The sequence below is a fragment of the Morone saxatilis genome, unplaced genomic scaffold, assembly GCF_004916995.1.
Source record: "Morone saxatilis isolate NCDOM2014 unplaced genomic scaffold, NCSU_SB_2.0 Contig18, whole genome shotgun sequence".
NCBI classification, from domain to species: Eukaryota; Metazoa; Chordata; class Actinopteri; family Moronidae; genus Morone; species Morone saxatilis.
Window position 1 is genome coordinate 14,945,697 of NW_023339740.1, and position 19,250 is coordinate 14,964,946.

A 19,250-nucleotide genomic window follows, 5' to 3' on the forward strand; every position below is an offset into this window, starting at 1 on the left:
ATCACCAGGAGCGAGGCTCGCGCGCGTTCACGTGCACGGCTCGAGGACGCAGCAGCTAAAGCTAAACGGAGCTCAGCTACCGGACAGACCGACTACGGAGTCCAGCGTCGTTCATTTTGTTCAGGCGGAGCTGCGACGGCCGGCGGGATCAGAACCGTGTGAGATCTGATATATGAGTGACAACGGAAACATTAACGAAAGATGGTTCGGGAAACCAGACACCTCTGGGTGGGAAATTTACCCGAACATGTCCGAGAGGAGAAGATCGTGGAGCATTTTAAACGGTAGGTTATTATTAGTATTAGTATTAGTATTAGTATTATTATTAGTATTATTATTACGCAACCCTCCGTTGGCGAGGCAGCGCGCGCTAGGTGCAGTAACGTTAGCTACTCGCGCTCCTGCGACCGAAGCTAATGCGGCTAACGTTAGCATGTTTTAAGTTTTATAAAGTCGGAGGCTTTCATGTGTTAAACTGCAGCGCGGCGATATCTGCTGAACCGAAATGTCGGGATAACGGCCGCTTACGTGTAAATGTTCCCGGTTTTAAATGTTTCGTTAACTTTTGCTGATGCCAAGAGGCGAGGAGCTAGCTGCGTTAGCCACCGAGCTAACACCCAACAACCATTTTGTGGGAAGTCGAGACGTTTTCATAATCAGTGCGAGTCTGCAGGCAGCTGACGGGAGCTGGGCAGCAGGTCAGACAGCATTAGGAGACTTGTTTCTTCAGCCACCGGAGACTTCTGACACACATTGTTGTTTCTCTGCTCCACAGTGAGCGACGTTATTGAAATGTTGAAGTGTGGAGAAGCCACAATGTGCGGCCGATATTAGCAAGTTGTTGAGCTGCTTGACGTCGGTGACCGGATCCATCGCTATAACTTACTTAAACTCGGAGGAGATACTCGGTTTGGCTTTCTAATGTGGCCAAGTTGCATGTACACTGCAAACCAGGCTTTGCCCCCGATAATAAACACCGCTAACATCTTAAAGTTGTGTCCTTTCCCCGTGTTGTGTCTCTGTTATTTGCTACGTAAGTTAAGGCCACTCGAGTATCTCATCAACAAACACAGTTAATGGGAGCTGCTGCTGTACCGGGGTGACAGCTGCGTGTTTCTTTGGTCGTTAAACACCGACATTTGTTGTGTGTTAGGCCCCAGAGTGATGTTTGAGTAACATTAAGGACTTTGAAATTGTGTAGAAACCTCAAAACACTTCCAACAACATTTGTAAAAACAAACAAGTGTAATCATGTTTGCAGACACTTCTTTACATTTAGTTCATTTCTGTATGGTGGCTTCAAAGGACACATTTGTGGAAACTTGCTATGGTTCATAATTGAAAGCAAATCATTACTGTCTGATTGTAGTGTCTCTTCTGTTCTTTATTTACCTGGCTCTGGCACACAGAGAGACAGCTGCACTTAACCTATTCTTAACTGGTGTATATGTAATTTCCTCTTTGTTTTCATTGTAACTTCCTCTCAGGTATGGGCGTGTGGAAAGTGTTAAAGTTCTCCGGAAGCGAGGGTCAGAGGGTGGCGTTGCAGCCTTTGTGGATTTTGTGGATATCAAAAGTGCGCAGAAGGCTCACAATGCTGTCAACAAGATGGGGGACAGGGACCTTCGGACTGACTACAATGAACCCGGGTCAGTGCCTAGTGCTGTTCGGGGCCTCGAAGACAGCTCCCCCTCGAGCAGTCGAGACGTTACAGGATTCTCTAGGGGAACAGTTGGTCCAGTGTTTGGTCCATCTGTGTCCCTTCACACCAGAGAGGGACGTTATGAACGGAGAATAGATGGGTAAGTGGACACGGCCTCCCCTTAAAATCCAGGGGGATCTAGATATTGGATAGGTGTAAAACCTAAACACATAGTGGGGTTACTCGTGAGGGATATGTGCCTCCAGGGGGTTACACAAAGGTAATTAGGGATCGTTCCACTTTTCATCATAACTGACTCGCTTTCCGCACGGGATCTAAGTAATTAAAGTACACATTATCATTTGGTAAGGTAACTATAATTCAAGGTTTGACATCTGGTTTGGATATTACATCTGTGAGGAATATCCTGGTGAGTTTTGGATTTATTACATTTTGTGGGAAACTACCTGGGGGAGCTTTTGGATATTTTAAAAACATTTTCCGCCTAAATATGGGATCTAACCGTGATTTTTAGTTGGAATCGCTTGAAACTGGAAGTAAAGTCCTACTATCAAGTCCCTCTTATGAAGGATGTACTTTTGAAAAATCTATTCAGGCAACACATCACTTCAAGGATTTCCCATCTCGGGTTGTCAATTGTTTTTTCCTCTTGGCAACAGCTGATGGTTGGACTACTTTTACCATTTTTTTTACACCTGTGGATACGTCCTGTTCTGGATTAAAGTTTTGAACAAGTGGATGGAAGAACTTGGTAACGTCACAAGAAAAGACCAATGTAGTGCATACGTCCTAGGCTATCTCAGTCATTTTTAGGAGATTAACCATATATGTATACACTAAACGCGCTTTGTCCCAAATATGGAACAAATATTCCAAGAAGACTTTGCAAGAACGCTGAGGATCCAAACAACCCACCACCAATGTTTGTGGAGCTTTTCTCGTTTTGGATTGATGGCCAAGAAGACACATGAAGACCGCATAGTTGGGATGTAACCTCCAGGATTTATGCAATACCGGTTCCCCGTGTTGGATGTACTGATGTGGACCCTAGTGTGGATAGGTGTAGCTGCCGTTCATTTGGATTACTCGAGTGTGGATGTAGCTGTGTGAGGTCTCAGTGAGGAGAAGAAGTATTGAGCTGAAGACAACCTTTTTCAAAGTAACTTGAAATGTTGCTACAAAAAGATGAAGCCTTCCAGTACGGGCGCCTCAGAAGATCCATGGATTGTGGGATTATGTCGTGCCTGCGAACCCATGAGGATTTAATGTGCTGTGATCATAGTGTCTGCAAGTCTACACGCTTGTGTGATGTTAAACTACTTGATATTCACCAGTGGAATACATTTTTTTACTTAGTTTTTTTTTTACTTGCGTAAAGTCTAGCTTTTGGAACTTCCTCATACGACAAGGCAAGACGGATCCAGCTGGATGTATTTTCCATTCGGGCTCTAACTAACTTGTATAGTCGACCTGGAAGGCGCTGAAATACCCTGAAGTTCATCATCTTTTTTTTAAAATCCATATTTATTAATTACGGTCTTATGTTCCTATAGTTTTTTTTTTTTTTTTCAACCCATGTGCTGAAATCCATAAAGAGGTCCATTTCTGTGATTGTTTTTTTTTTTCCCTTTTTCCATCCAGTGAAGAGAAATAAGTAGCCTAACTGTGGATTATACATCAACAATCTACGGGCCTGGTGCTCCACAGTATTTGAAGATAACGTGCAGTGCGATTCAAGAGAACCGTTTTTGCCTAATTAGATCAATTGATTTTTCCCCTTGGTTTTTCATTCGGGCTCTCACATTCTGACCACCTAGATTTTATTTGGATTAGTTTCGGTAACTTCTTTTCCAAAAGGTTGGTATTGCTCTGCCCTCTGCATATTTTCTTTCTCTAACCTTCCTTAGTGCTTTGTCTAATATTAGGTTTTGCACTGCTTTTAAGGAGAAGATAAATTTGATGAGAGGAAAAATGTATATTTTATGAAATGCATATATAAATTATATATGTATTGTCATTTCTTTATGTAAGTGCCTCTTTTTTCTGCATCACATAAGTACTAGAAAGTATTGTTTCACATTAAATACATTGATCTGAACTCTGCATGGCATTTTAAATTTCTGTACCAAGGAGCTCCTCGATAGGAGACTTGTCCTCTTGAATATCTAAGAGAAATATTTTATTTTGATATTTTCTTTTTCTTGCCAGCAATAGTTCATGAACAGTCAGCCTCTGAAATCAGCTCCCCTGGACACCCAGAGCAGCCAAAAGTGCTCAGTGCTTTTGCAAATGAAAGTCATTGAAAGTCACTAAGAACAACATTTAAACGTTGCTGAATTATGTGTTCGTGTGACTAGATCTACAAATTAAACGCAGAAGGTTGTAGCGACTATCAGAGTCTGGGGCGGCTTTGTTTCATGTGACTGTTTATGAATTTACAGTATAGAAAATTGTGCTTGTTAGTAGTTTTGTTGCTCTCAGAAAATGAAATGTAATTTTAGGCCACTGACAGTTTAGAGTTTGGAGCAGCGCCACAAAAGTCCTCCGTATTAGTATTTAAAGACAGTGCCAGCATTTGACCCCATTATGTGTTGAAGAGTCAAATTATTTGGCTTTTTTGCAGGGTTGTACCTTTTTTGCACATTGCACTGGTGCTACTGAGGTTCAAAGTTTTTATTATTTTTAGCAGAGGCAACAAAATGTCTGTTACCACAAATAGTGCAGTTTATCACTCAAACATTCACAAAAAATGTTTTCAAACATTTTCTTTATTTGTCCATAATGGTAAGTTGCAGGGACAATTAAATTTTATTAAAGTTATATATCAGTAAGATGCTGAGAATATTTACAAATCAATCTTTTTATACATTTATATGGGAGTCTTTTTTGTATTGTTCACGTCTCTTGTATAAATCTTAAGTTATACGAAACTGTAAGAGTGGTTTATCAGACTGAGACACTGGAACTCTGCATATCCCTGCTGATACACAGGAGATATATATGTTTGTACATAATGTATGAGTTAAAATGTAAATTAGCTAAATGTTAATATTTCACTGTAAATGTAATTTAAAAATGCAACTGTGAAGCCTTCCAGAAATTTACTTCATCTTTTAAGTTCAGTGTTAGTTGCAATTGGTGTTCATTTATTTCCAAAATTATACACAGTTATATTATGGCAGCCAATTTACCATCAGTGAGAATATACTATAATAGAATATAATATAAGAAAAGAATATACATAGAAACTAATTACTTAGAGCAAGTTAACATTGATTTGAATAATGACTTTAATTGTGGATAGACCTCCTGTCTTGATAGTCTTACATGCATTAGGAGGCTTCCCTGTACCAATACGACGGCCGTTTCCTAGCAGTTGTGGGAATTGGTGTTGAATGTTTGGATTCTATGCAGCTGGTTTTTACAGTGGTGATGGGCGACGATTCACTTCACACAAACAAGCACAACAACTCTCCCCTCACACAAACAAACAGCTTTCTCTCTCACACACACACACCACATGGTTAGCACAGGTGCTAATGGAGTAATCTCATTCTTCTCAGAACTGTTTTTCTATGTAGCACTTCTCAAGTCCTTATTTTTTTTAGGAATTTGTGAGTTAGTTTTCCTAATCATTGTTGAAATGCTTCTCTTGTTCTTAAAACCTCTCAAACTCCCAAATAGCACATTAGAATAAAAATATAATGCAACAATTGTTAGGAAACTTGTTGCTGAGAAGTTAAAAAGCAGTTCTTTAACATATGTTGGAGTCAGCACTTTTTAATTGACCAGCTGGAACCTCAAAGAAGAGACCAGTGTTTTTTTTGTTGGATCTCTACATTAAAAATACTGGCACTGCTCTTTATACCACTATTAAGCTACTGAAATTTTCCCCACACTTTCTCTGGCCTGCTCTCAGCTGTGTCTTTGCTGTACCGGCCATTTGGATTGTCACTGTTTTGAATTTAGATGCCAAAATAGCTAAAACAGTAAAGTGTTTTTGCCCGTTTGGTGTAGAATCATAGTAACTGTTTCTCCCTCTCTACCCTGTTCTTATTTCACAGTAGCTCAGAAAGCCGTGAACGTGCATATGATCACAGCCCGTATGGACACCATGACCGCAGTGGCACTTTTGACAGACAGCGTCACTACAACGCAGATTATTACAGAGATCGTTCTATGTTTGCTGCTGCTGGCCCAGGGAGCAGCGCTATTGGGGGAAGCTTTGAGGCATCTGACCCACATTTTGACTCTAGAATTCGAGACCCTTTCACTCTTACTAATTCTACACGACGTGACCTATACAGAGATGACAGAGGACGGCGTGTTGATAGAACCTACCATCACCGTCGGAGCCGATCATCTCATTCCTCACAGTCAAGGCACCCTTCCCCACAACGGACCACAGGACAAACCCCCAAAACTCCTCATTCCCCAAAAAGAGCTCCTTTGTCCCCTGGGAGAGGCCCTCGATCTCGATCCCGCAGCAGATCTTCAAGCTCGGATTCTGTCAGCAGCACCAGCAGCACGGGCAGCGGCAGGTGTGACATTTGTTTTGTTATATTATCAACGCTTCATTCATGGGTTTGCTGACTGGATGGATACTTTGTCAGTGCACAGTCAGTCAGTAAGCGCTATTAGCAAATACTTTGATTCAGCTGACAAATGTCTAATCATATTTTTATATATATATATATTTTTTGTGTGTGTGAGAACAGCGACTCCAACAGCAGCTCAAGTGATGGGTCTCGTGCACGCTCTGTTCAGTCGTCAGCTACACATGCACCTACTCAGTCTTCTATGGTGCTTGACTCAGAGGAGCCACGCCGAAGCTTTGGAATAAAAGTGCAAAACCTACCAGTGCGCTCAACAGGTGAGTTTCTACATGCCTTCAAGTATTAAGTCAGCCTCTTAAAGATGGTCTTAATGGTTGCCAGAGGGCATTGTCTAAAATTGGAGAGAGATTCATTGCCTGGACTACAGTTGTCATTTCTAATGCAGATTATACACAGCAATAGTGTCCGTATAATGTGATAGCTGTGTATACAGTCTAACATTGTCCCGAGTTGTCTATTTGACCTTTATTTACATACCAAGGACTGGTGAATTGTACCTGCCAAGAATAATTAGTATATACACTATTAGAAGTGTATTTCCTCACTCCTTTTCAACCTTTTCAATCTTATTTCATGTTTGGTTTTGGTTACAAAAGTGTGCAATAAAAGTGCAAAATGTGAGATAACATTTTTACAATTCACTTTTTTTTTCCCTGTCTTCAACTTAATTTTGTCTTCTTGGTGGCTTCATTATATTCACTCAATTTGCAATCACTCACTCTTCAGTTTTCAGTGCTCTTTTTGAAGGTGGACATGTTTTGTTTATTCTCTCCGCAGACACAAGTTTAAAAGATGGGCTTTTCCATGAATTCAAGAAACATGGCAAAGTGACCTCAGTGCAGATCCATGGAGCATCAGAAGACCGCTATGGGTTGGTGTTCTTTCGACAGCAAGAGGATCAAGAGAAAGCCCTCACTGTGTCCAAAGGAAAGCTGTTCTTTGGCATGCTTATTGAAGTCACTGCCTGGAATGGTCCTGGTAAGTGAAGACAAATATACAACATCAATATTGTGAATACTTGGTGCCAACAAATTCATAAAAAAATCTAATTGCTTATTACTATGTCATTGTGTTGGTGGAAAACGATTATATTAATGATAAACCTCTCCCTTTCCTCAGAAACAGAGAGTGAAAATGAGTTCCGGCCATTGGATGGGCGAATAGATGAGTTTCACCCAAAGGCCACACGGACACTGTTTATAGGCAATCTTGAGAAGACCACCAGTTACCAACAACTTCTTGACATTTTTCAGCGCTTTGGAGAAATTGTGGTATGCTAATATTTGACTGTACTGTAAATTGGTACATTTTACATTTGATAAATGTCCCTAATTGTGCCGTCTTTTCTCCTCAAGGACATTGACATCAAGAAAGTAAATGGAGTTCCCCAGTATGCCTTTGTGCAATACTCTGATATTGCCAGTGTCTGCAAGGCCATTAAGAAGATGGATGGAGAGTATCTGGGGAGCAACAGATTAAAAGTAGGGTTTTACTGTTAACAATAGTAACATTTGTCCTCTGTTTTCTAGTGTATTCTGTGTTTATAATATGTCGTATTTCTCCTCGAAGCTTGGGTTTGGGAAAAGTATGCCCACAACGTGTGTTTGGCTAGATGGTTTGGCAACCAGTATTACAGAACAATACCTCACACGGCATTTCTGCCGCTATGGCCATGTAGTTAAGGTAAGGTGTTATATTTTATCTCAGTGAAGATTTGCAGATTTGATTTTAATGCTTTGTAGTTGTAGTAATTATATCCCTTGGTCCCTTTTTTTTAGGTTGTGTTTGATAGATTGAAGGGCATGGCCCTCGTCTTGTACAACAACACAGATTTTGCTCAGGCAGCTGTAAGGGAGACCAAAGGTTGGAAGATTGGTGGCAATAAAATAAAGGTAAACAAGTTGTTATTGGGTTGATTAGTGAAAAGCATTTTTCATGTGTATATGTAATATGTATACTTTTGTGTTTTAACAATATATTTATTTATTTATTAATGAAAGGTGGATTTTGCAAGTCAAGAGAGTCAGATGGCATTCTACCGATCTATGCAGGCATCTGGTCAAGAAAGAGACTTCTATGAAATCCCTCCTGAACGACGGTAAATATCCCATATCCTAATTGCATGCATTTGATAATGTCCACAACTGTATATATTAAAGTGTCACAGATTTGTCAATTAATTGAATATTGAATTTAGAAGATTGTTATTTTGAGCAATTCTTTCAAATGAAATTAACCATGATAAAATATGTCTGAAGTTGATAACATCACAGTTTCACTGCAAATTATGTGAGCACTAATGTGAAAGTAACAGTGCAACTTTGTATAATGATTTTTGTAGATTAACAGAATTTGTTACTTTTCTCTTCCTATTCTCTCCATTCACTCTACAGAGAGGAGCGCAGACCTCCATACCATGAATTTACAGCAGAAAGGGCTTACTATGAGAATATACGAACCCCTGGTCTCTATCCAGAGGATGCTCGAAGAGACTATGCTGCTCGCAGCAGAGACCGCTTTCCTGAACTGGAACACTATCAGGGGGATCACTTTGACCCTCGTTATCATGAAGACCCAAGAGAGTACAGGGACTACAGGGACCCCTTTGAGCAAGACATCCGAAAATACACATATATTCAAAGGGAGCGAGAAAGAGAGCGAGAACGTTTTGAGGCTGACCGCAGCAGATGGAGCCCTTCCCATCCAAGGCGACCTGTTACTCCTACAGTATCACCTTCACCATCTGAGCGTGCTCCCAGAGACCCAGAACGACGGGTTTACAGCCAGTCCTCTGAGCGAAGTGGTAGTGTGAGCTCAATGTCACCACCACACTTTGACAAATCTGAGAAGACCCTGCCAGAACATGCTTCAAAGAGTGACAAGAGTGAGAAGAGCAGTCAACCAGATCGTGTGGCAGGTGCTGAGAAAACCAAACGTGCAAAACGAAAAGAGAAAGGTGACAAAGACAAAGCTGATAAGATTAAATCTAGGAAAGCAAAGGGACAATCCCCATCCAACCCACTACCTGAAGCAGAGCTTGAGACAGGTTTTGATGGAGGGTCTGGAAGAGGAAAGGGATCAGACCAGGATGCTCATGAGAGGCAGAAATGTAAGGCAGATGGTGACTCTCTTGCAGGAAACCAGTTGTCAACCGCTCATCATGACCCTGTAAAAAGTGAAAGATCTGAAATGAGTAAAGGTGAGAATTCAGACATGGAAGGAAAAAGTCGACTGAAGAAACATCTGAAGTCTGACATTGGAAATGACGGGAAAGATTCATCAATGGATTCAGATCGCCTTGCTGCAAGAAAAAGGCGTTTTGCTGATTCCAGTGGAAGGACTATTCGTCAAAAAAGAAGCAGGCATGAGGGGGAGGATGGTACTCAAACCTCTGACTTAAGTGCTAGTGCCACATATTTGAAAGAGTCAGACACTGACAAACAAAAAGATTCACAACGGAGAGATTCAAGACTCAAAACTGATAAGAGTGGCGCTCAGAAGGATGGTCAAGAGGACCTTAGAGGACAAAGAGAGAAATCAGAGGGATCTTTGGACCCACTGGAGTCAAAACGACATCCAGGGCATGCTTCATCCAGAAGGTTTTCACATGAGGGGCTTACAGAACAAAGCAGTATAAGAGAACATGAACACCTTCCTGCTTTCAAATTTGGTACTAGTGTGGACACTGACAAAAGTGCTAAGACCAAGGAAGACCATGTTGACATTGACCTCTCTCAGAGTTACCGCAAGCAAATGGAGCAAAATAGACGGCTTCACCAGCAGCAACAACAGCGCGAGTCTGACAAACCTGACAAACCAGGAAGTCCCCAAGGAAGTGAAACAGAGGACTTGGAACATCGCAGTCTTGTGCATGAGGTTGGCAAGCCACCAGAGGATGTCACAGATAATTTCCCATCTCACAAACTAAAGAAACTAGACCAGTTTGATACTGACTCTGTGATTAAAAGGGAGCGTGTTTACCGGAGCTTCAGGCAAAAAAGTGAGGAGCCTGACTGGAACAACACTTCCTCTCCAGGACATCAGCACTTCTCTCACCTTGCAGATGTGGACTTTGTGGATCATTCCCAAAAAGAGTTAAGCAGAAATGAGGAAAAAATTCACCCAGATCTGGAGCTATTAGTCAAAAGGACGCATAACACACAGGTAAACAAGCCAAACACTCCTATACTTAGTGTGGAAGAAGAGCAACAAAAGAGATGGGAGAGCAGAGTTAAACAAGACTTGTTGCCTGACCTGAACTTTTCTAGAAGTCTTAGTAAGAACATTCACAAGCGTTTGGAATATGGTATCTGGCATGACTTGGAGCCTGGGGAAGTACGATCTGACCCTGAGGAGGACAGAGAGACCAAACCCCACTCTCCTGTTCCTTCAACATCTATGCCTTTTCCCGAGAGGCCAAGGGTTGACCGGTTTTCAGACCCCAAATTAGCACATCTTGAAAGGAACAAATTCTACTCCTTTGCACTTGACCAGACCATCACACCTGATACAAAGGCTCTGCTCGAACGTGCAAAATCTCTCTCATCTTCCAGAGAAGATAATTGGTCATTTTTAGATTATGATTCGCACTTTGCAAGTTTCCGCAACAGAAAGGATACTGAGAAGGTAGAATCAGCACCACGACCTACACCCTCCTGGTACATGAAAAAGAAAAAGATACGAAGTGGATCTGAAGACAAACTTGATGACAGGAAGGAGGAGCCTAAGCCAGAGGAACATGAACGCAGGGAACTATTTGCCTCCCGCTTCCTTCACAGCCCTGTCTTTGAGCTGGACTCTAAACGACTTCAACACTTGGAACGCAAACATGAAGAACCTGAGCATACACAAAACCAACTACCTGGTCAGCAAGGGGCAGTAGATGGTGAACTTGACTCAGGGCCAGTTGTCCTTTTTCATAGTCGTTTTTTGGAACTCACACGACTAGAACAACAGAAGAATAAAACCCAACAGCTGGAAGAGGTAAAAGGAGACGCACTGCTCACGGATGAGAATAAAGTGGAAAAAGCACCTGATCAAGAGAAACAAGCTTTGCAGTCACCTGAAACAACGGACTCCATCGTGGAACCAGAAATTAAACCCATCAGTCCTGCTGACGAGTTGATTTCTGAACCCAGACTCACACCTACTTCTGTTACCCAATCTGTGGTCAAGGATTTTCCTTCATTAGAAGAGAGAGGTATTGCATTAAATCCAGTCCCTGACCCTCCTCCCCCTGTGTCTTTCATAAAGGAAGTGGTAAAGGAACAGGTGAAAGAAAATGAACCTGTTGAACCTGTGCACCACCCACCAACTGAGACGTTGTCTGATCCTGAAACTGCACCAATAGCAGCACCCGAACCCAGTTACTCAGTGGATAGATGTAAACTTTCTCCATCTGAAGGGAAATTGGCTGTTGTTACTGAGGATGTAAAACCTCTCTCTACAGAAAGACCATGCCGTCGCGATTCTCAGGATGAGTTTGTTAGCATTTCCGAAGCAGAGCTAGATCCTGAGGCAACACAACCTGAAGTGCCTGAAGCCACTAGTCCCATACCACCTAGTCTTGAAGAGGAAGTGGATATAGACAAGAAAGAGACCCATTTCACTTGTAAAGCAGTAGCAGAATCTGAGGGAGAGAAGAAACTCCAAGTTAGTAAAGTGCAGCTGCCTATTGATGATGACACGAATGACGAACCAGTTTCGCCACAGAAAGAGCATAAAACAAAAGAAATGAAAAATAAAAAGTTCAAACAATCTCCTGCTCAAGTTACCCCGGTTCCTGTAATGTCAACTCCTGGTTCTGAGAAACAAGCAACACGGAAGAGTGAGCGCATTGACAAAGAGAAGCTGAAACGTGGATCATCCCCAAGAGCTGAATCCAAGTCCACCAGCAAATCTCCTAGTCATGGATCAGATCCTGATATGTTTGAGCAGAGCATATCAATAAGCAGAGCAAGACGAAGAAATGTTAAATCTGTGTATGCCACCCCAGTAGAAGAAGATGCACCAGTTCGTTCTGCAAAGGAAATGTCACCACGCTCTGCACGAAAGCGAGGTACAGACAAAGAACACACAACACAACAACTAAATATTGAACAGGACCCACCTGCTCCAACCCCTGCAAATAAAAGGGGCCGCCCTCCCAAGAATCGCAGACAAGGTGATGAGAGTTCAACAGTTAAAGTAGAAAAATCAAAAATGGATAATAAAGATACAGATTCAAATGAATCAGAAAGTGGTGAACGACTTCCAAGATTGTCAAAAGGGAAAACATCCCCTCATGGTACAAAGAGTTCATCAAATCAAATGTCCACAGTATTAGGACATGGATCATCAAGGAAGGGAGAAAAGGCTGAGGAGGATGATCAGGAAATGGATTTCACAGATGAAGATTCCTTGGCTTTGCAAGACTCATCAAGTTCATGTAAAGAAGATCCATTAATTAAAGCTGACCAAAAGAAAGAAGATAAAGACAAACAAGGAAGAGAATTGGGCAGAGATAAAGATGTCCTTGAAAAGGCTTGTGAGGGTAAATCAAATGGGAAAGAGACAGATTCCCCAGTCTTAGAAGAGAAATCCACCTTGGAAAAAGACAGGACTGTTAGAGGAAAAGCCAAGTTCCCAAGGACCCCTAAGTCTCCTGTCCTCAAGAACCTAAAAATCAGACTAAATGTCACAGAGGTGAAAGATCTTCTTCAGTTAGGAGATGATGAGCTTGGGAATCAAGATGATTTTTCAAAAAAGTTAAGACCCGGTGAGCACAGTGATGATGTTTCGACGTGCACTAATGCAAACAGAGGAGGCTCCAACAACGAAGAAACAGAAAATTCCACTTTGGAAAAAAAGGACCTCCTGGAGGCACCCAAAAGCTTAATTTCACAGGAGCTTGAATTGGAGCAGGCTGTGGAGAACATCGCTAAACTTACAGATCCAGCTTTTCCAGCAGAACCAACGACCCCACCTGTCCCACCAGCAGAAGTAAAAAGTGACCTAGAGGAAGAAAAACCTTCTAATCCTGCTAGCGAGACAGAACTCATAGCTGCTATTGACTCGATAACTGCTGAGGAAGCAACTGTATCCTTAACCCAACCGCCTCCACCAAGTGTAGAAGCAGGTTCAGAATCAGAGACGCAAGACTTCATTCAGCCTCCCAAAGAGGGTGAACCTGAAACCACTGCACCTGCGATACAGGAGGAGGCTGTCTTTCCAACCACACCAAAAAAAGGCACCAAGGGAAGACCTAAAACACCTAAACGTTCTAAAGGCCAAAAGCAAGTAAGAAAAGATTTAAAGGAAGGACATTCAGTAAGTGAGGAATCGACATCTTCTTCAGCAGATGGCACAGCTTCCAGTGTAAAGATTATTCCTGAAACAACTCCATCAGCAGCAACTGCTGCGGTCATTACTCCTACTACTAATACTTGGAAGCCAGAATCTGAGCCTTCAGCTGTCATAGCTACAGACATAATCGCTGAGTCAGAGTCATCTTCTGAAGAACACATTCAACATCTTAAATCTATTAACCCCCAGTCTAAGAGTTCAATATGCCTAAAGCCTCAACAGGTGCCACCTGAGTGCATTTCCCCTTCCCAGTCTCCACTAGCTAACAGGCCAAATATGAGACCCATTCAACCAACCCATCAAACAGTTAGAATTCCTGTTTCTCCACCAGATTGGCGCCACCAGTGTAAAGATACAGGAGTCTCCTCTTCACCTGTCATGCCGTTGGCATCCAAGGAGAACCAGCCTTTACCCTCAGAGTCTGAAAACATGGATATTGATCATGGCACAAGTGACTTGAGACAGATTCTTATGAAACACAAAAATATGTCACTGCCAGGCAGTAGTTCTGTTCCTAGTAATCTGCTCACCTTGCGAGATCAGAACCCATCTGAAAGTAATACTCCATCAGCTGTTGTGCCAAACAAGTCCCCACTACCTGATAGTAGAATGCCAGCTCATCCAGTGCCACCTATTGTTCGGCCTCCAACCTCACTACCATCTCCTGAGACAAAGTCTGTGATCTCTGTTATTGCGTCCACTGGAACCTCTGTCATCAGTCGTGTTTGCAACCCTCCTGAGCCTGAAATAAACATGAACATTGTAAATCCCTGTGTGGACATGGCTCTACCCAAACCGACCTATAGGCCCAGCAAAGACGATACTGGATCATACCATGGGCAGTCTGTTGGTGATGAGGGGGGCAGCGCTGCCCGCTTCATTGTTGAGAGCCCCACTCTTGGTACAGGATCTTGTCCAGGTCTCAGAGTAAACACATCTGAAGGAGTGGTAGTATTGAGCCACTCAGGCCAGAAAACAGAGGGACCACAGAGGATCAGTGCAAAAATAAGTCAGATCCCACAAGCAACTGCAGGTGACATGGAATCTCAGCAGTTGGTATCCATGCCCCAGATAAAACCGGATATGTATGGTCATTCTCATTCAGGACTTCAAAAGGGGCCTTCATCGCAGACAGATCATGGGCATCCTGGTAAGATGCAGTCGGCTGCATCCATTAAACAGGAAAGCACTGTTTTGGAAAAGATGGAATCTGCTTACCAATCTGGACCTCAAGGAGTAGTGAAGCGTCTCACACAGGGTAACCAGCAGGTAATGAGTTACCATCAAGAGTACATGCCAATAAAACATCAAAAGAAAATTGACAGTGCTGATCCTCACAGTACAGATGGCACTAAACCACCTTGGACCTCTGCTATAAGTCCTGCAATAAGTCCCCATTTGCCCTCCCCACCTGGCAACCATGTAGGTTTTGTAACAGCAGCTGGTGACCGAGCTCCCTCACATATCAGTGTCAAACAGGAACCACGTTCCCCTCGCAAGTCAGGTCACCCACATTCTCCGTTTACTAAAGTTTCCTCACCCATAGGCTCCTCATCACCCAAAGGCATACCTGTGATGTTACCCACTGGCCTTCCTGCCATGCAACAGTTTATTACTGGTGTTCATCACCCAGAACAGTCAGTTATTATGCCACCTCATAGTGTGCCTGGAGGCTTGGGACGGATGTCTCCTCACCGTGTTACCCAATCAATTCCAGTGGGGCATCTTGTCCAAGGAGATGTACGAGTCAATACTCCACCTCTGTCTGTGATGAGCTATGGGATGCATAGTGAGCCTCTGGCCTCTCCCTGGTCTGGTCCCATGCAGCCACGACCCACCTCACCCCAGGCTGTTGGCCGGGAGAAGGTTCTCAAGGTAAACCCTGGTTCTTTGAGGGGTCATGAAGGGGAGCAGGAAGAAACCAGACGCTTCCACCAGATGCCAGGACGACAGTCTGCCGCACCTTTGAAACCAGAGTCTATGCAGTCAGATCCTTGCGGGCCTTTGCGGGGTAACGCTCAGTTAGGAACATACATGAAACAGAGAGATATGCTTGTGCTCTTGCAGCAACAGGGAGAGCGTTTGGCCACAGATCCTCATTCTGGACACATTCAGGAGACTCTTCCCACCTCTTCAGCGCCTTCCAACCTCCCCCTGTCTTTGTCTCCAAGAGCACATGTTTTGCCTAAAGGTGTGTCTGAGAAAGATATAACAAAGCCATTGGAGGCAAAGAGGCCACACTCTCCTCTTTCTAAAGATGGAATGATGGGGATCCGACAATCTGGGCAAGCAATGGCTTCTCCCCAGAGAGTTCAGCTAATAACACCAGGACCTAGTGGCTCATTCCCAGAGTACTCGGGGATGTACTCAAACCCAAGGGGCGTCCATCCTCAAATACCAGAGACGTCTCCTGTTGGACTTAACCAGCCACCACTGAGCGTAACACCAACCATGGTGGGTTCACTGCACTTAACACTCCAGTTTATTAGGTACACCTAGCTAACAATAATGTAGTCTAATGCAACAGTCCTGCAATAAATCCTACATTCATGAAAGTCTTGTTTTTGTTAAGCTGAGAGGGGTCTATTGTTTGTGGTGCTCTTTAATTGTTTGACATTATACTGGGAGGTATTTCTGATGTTTAATCAAATCCTAACCGTCCTTTAATATAAATGGGGGACAATAATAACCTGGAAACTGAGTGTACATACAAATGTGGGTCGATAGCTTCATATTACAGAAGCTGTTCATGACACACTATTTTCTCGAATCCTTAGGGTGCAGACCTCCAGACCAAACCAGATGGCAAGATGACGCAGCCAGTTAATATGGTGCAGTTGCTCACAGTAAGACTCTAACTCATCACAACAGTTAAATTGTGTTCAAGGTTGTTGGCCTAAACAAGAACTTGCTTTGTCTGACGAACTTGTCTTTGTTTTGTCTCATATTTAAACAGAAATACCCTATTGTGTGGCAAGGCCTTCTGGCACTGAAGAATGACACAGCTGCAGTCCAGTTGCATTTTGTCTGTGGCAACAAAGCTTTGGCTCATCGATCACTGCCCCTACAAGAAGGAGGGGCATTGCTTAGGATTGTCCAGAGAATGAGACTCGAGGCTTCGCAGCTGGACAGTGTAGCCCGAAGAATGACCGTATGTGTCTTTTTGTTTTTACCAACATAGAGTGATTGTTTAACTAAATGCAGTCTGCTGATACACATTTACCTTTCTTCCCTCTACAGGGGGACAGTGACTTCTGTCTTCTGCTTGCTCTGCCATGTGGACGAGATCAAGACGATGTTTTAAACCAAACTCAAGCTCTTAAGGCCGCTTTCATCAATTACTTGCAGACAAAGTTGGCTGCTGGTATCATCAATATCCCCAACCCAGGTTCCAATCAGGTGAGACATGATTGTTAATGTGTGAAGATTTTTCTTTGTGATTTTTTTTTTAAAATTTTTTTTTAAGTTTGATCATATGATTTGATGAAAAGAGGTGCTTTAAACTAATATAACTTTACATGTATCATTCACCTTTAAAACAGTCTCCTTATAAAACTATTATCTTGCTGTGTCATTGCACAAACAATGCACATGACCAGACGGGAGGGACTAGAGGCTCTTTCAAAAGCCAACTCAGAGCTCATGTGAAGTCTGGTTTATGTCATGAGTTTGCAACACAGACTTGAGTCATCAGGCAGCTGATTGAGTGAATAAAACACATGAATATAAAACTGCAATGTTCACAGCCACAGAGTAGCACATAGCAAAATAAGTCAGATTTTATTCATATAGTCCAAAATCATAAATCACAATTTGCCTCAGGATGCTTTACAATCTGTACAGTGTAACAACCTCTGTCCTTAGACCCTCGAGTTCGGTACCTGCTATTATAGAGGTTTTGTTATCGGTGGTGAAAAGTCTAAACTGGTAGACTAGGCCCTAACACAGGATCGGTTTAAAATAAACGTATCAAATCTTAATTGAGACATACCAGTTTAAAATGTGAGCTGGTAAAGTACCAGTAGAACCGTAAAGGATGAAAAAAAATCAATAAATTAACAGATTAAAACAGATCAATGAGGAAGGAGACAGTTAACAGATCTCATGGAAATCCTGGTGGGAGTAACAGAGCGTAATATGAAGAGTAATGATGTGTTAGTCAGACTGTGCTACTGTGGTAACATAAAATGTGGTAATTCTGCTTAGATAACTTCAGATCTGCTCTTGTTTTTTTCCTAATAAAAAAATGTTTCTCACTATGAGGCTACAGCCACGGGTCAGTTTTATATTAGCTGTATTTTAATTTCAGTGCATTTGAAATCACACATTTGATTTAAATACTGTGCAGATACTTAAGACTGAAAACTATTTGACCTCACTCATTGTTATGGTGTAGTGATAAAGGGGAACACAGGCAGGAACATTGGTTAAACCTGACCAGAGCCAGACAATAAGTTTCCATATTACAATATCTGCCAGACTTACTGAAATAACCTGCTTTAACTGGTAATCTTGAGTTATGAAACACCCCTCTGGTATCTGTTGGTTCTCTGTAACTTCAAATGTGTGATCTTACATTTTCTCTGTTTTTCCAGCCTGCCTATGTGCTACAGATTTTCCCACCGTGCGAATTTTCCGAGAGCCACTTATCCCAGCTCGCCCCTGACCTTCTCAACAGGATCTCCAGCATCTCACCACACCTCATGATTGTCATCACCTCTGTGTAACCTTCACTGCTGGGAACTGTCCCATCGATGGATGTTCTTACTGATGAGCCTCAGGAAACCAGAGGAATGAGATTTTTCCTGGACACAATGGGAATGTGTAGGATGAACCCTATCGCCTTTTTGCTTCTTTCTTTTTTTTTTGTCACTCTGGTATTTTTGTCCTTCTCAAAAGAACTCAGGGATGGACCAAACCAGAATCAGTCTTATTTGACCATTTCTCTGCTGTATTTCTATTTATTGGAGTTTTTATTTTAATGTTTGGAGATGCTCTGAAGAAAAAATCAGGATGTTTGATGAACAAGAATGACTATGTGGGTGGCCTTTTTTCTTTCATCTGTCTTTTATTGATTGTCATATTCATTTCTTCATGAGAGAGGATCATAGAAGCTGTTGCACCACAATGGCTTGAAAGACATTTCAACATATAATTTTAAATGATTATGTACAGACTTCCTCACCCAGGCTTTCTTTAGAGGAGGAAGAATTAACTTGTAAAACTATGGAGACCCTCTAGAGGACCACGTTCGTTTAACAGTTCCTTTAATTCCACCAGCTCTGCTCATTTTCTCACACTACTGAAGCAGTTACACCTCTGGCACCTGCCTTTGCATTGGACAAGCTACAGTATGATTTGGGAGTTTTTTTGAATACAGGACATTGTAAATATTTTAAATACTGTATTTAAACTTTGACAATGGAACTTGGAAAACTTGACAGAGACTTGAACTCTGGGACATACCAGAACGCAGGGTGTGGAAATTTAGATGGATATCCTTGATTTTTGGGTGTAAATACTTGTAACACAAGAAGGTTGTCAAACTCTCCTGTGGAGTCTGCTGATGGCACTTCATATTTTGTAACTCAAATAAAAACAAACTCCAGAAAATTTGAATATTTAAG

The 19,250-nt window shown here is 42.3% G+C and overlaps 1 protein-coding gene across 5 annotated transcripts; it reads left to right on the plus strand.

The window, feature by feature from the left end:
- si:ch1073-335m2.2 (msx2-interacting protein) lies at nucleotides 1-19,242 on the plus strand. Of its 5 annotated transcripts, none has more exons than XM_035661385.1 (15): nucleotides 1-284; nucleotides 1,488-1,802; nucleotides 5,728-6,204; nucleotides 6,382-6,536; nucleotides 7,057-7,257; nucleotides 7,399-7,550; nucleotides 7,635-7,760; nucleotides 7,849-7,962; nucleotides 8,058-8,171; nucleotides 8,280-8,377; nucleotides 8,673-16,077; nucleotides 16,401-16,469; nucleotides 16,580-16,774; nucleotides 16,864-17,022; nucleotides 18,219-19,242. In XM_035661385.1, exons 1-15 carry the CDS (start codon nucleotides 202-204, stop codon nucleotides 18,348-18,350), a joined length of 9,795 nt encoding a protein of 3,264 aa, XP_035517278.1. In that variant the 5' UTR covers nucleotides 1-201; the 3' UTR covers nucleotides 18,351-19,242. The 5 variants fall into 5 exon arrangements, with proteins under 5 accessions (XP_035517278.1, XP_035517280.1, XP_035517279.1 ...); XM_035661387.1 differs by having other exon boundaries at nucleotides 7,405-7,550; XM_035661386.1 differs by having other exon boundaries at nucleotides 5,731-6,204.
- The last annotated feature ends 8 nt before the right edge of the window (nucleotides 19,243-19,250 follow it).

Bases quoted from the DNA above. Each gene is read 5' to 3' on its own strand.
- si:ch1073-335m2.2 (XM_035661385.1), top strand. From the start codon at position 202: ATGGTTCGGGAAACCAGACACCTCTGGGTGGGAAATTTACCCGAACAT. The intron at 16,078-16,400 runs GTGGGTTCACTG...TCGAATCCTTAG, and splicing joins TGAGCGTAACACCAACCATG to GGTGCAGACCTCCAGACCAA. The intron at 16,775-16,863 runs GTATGTGTCTTT...TTCCCTCTACAG, and splicing joins GTGTAGCCCGAAGAATGACC to GGGGACAGTGACTTCTGTCT.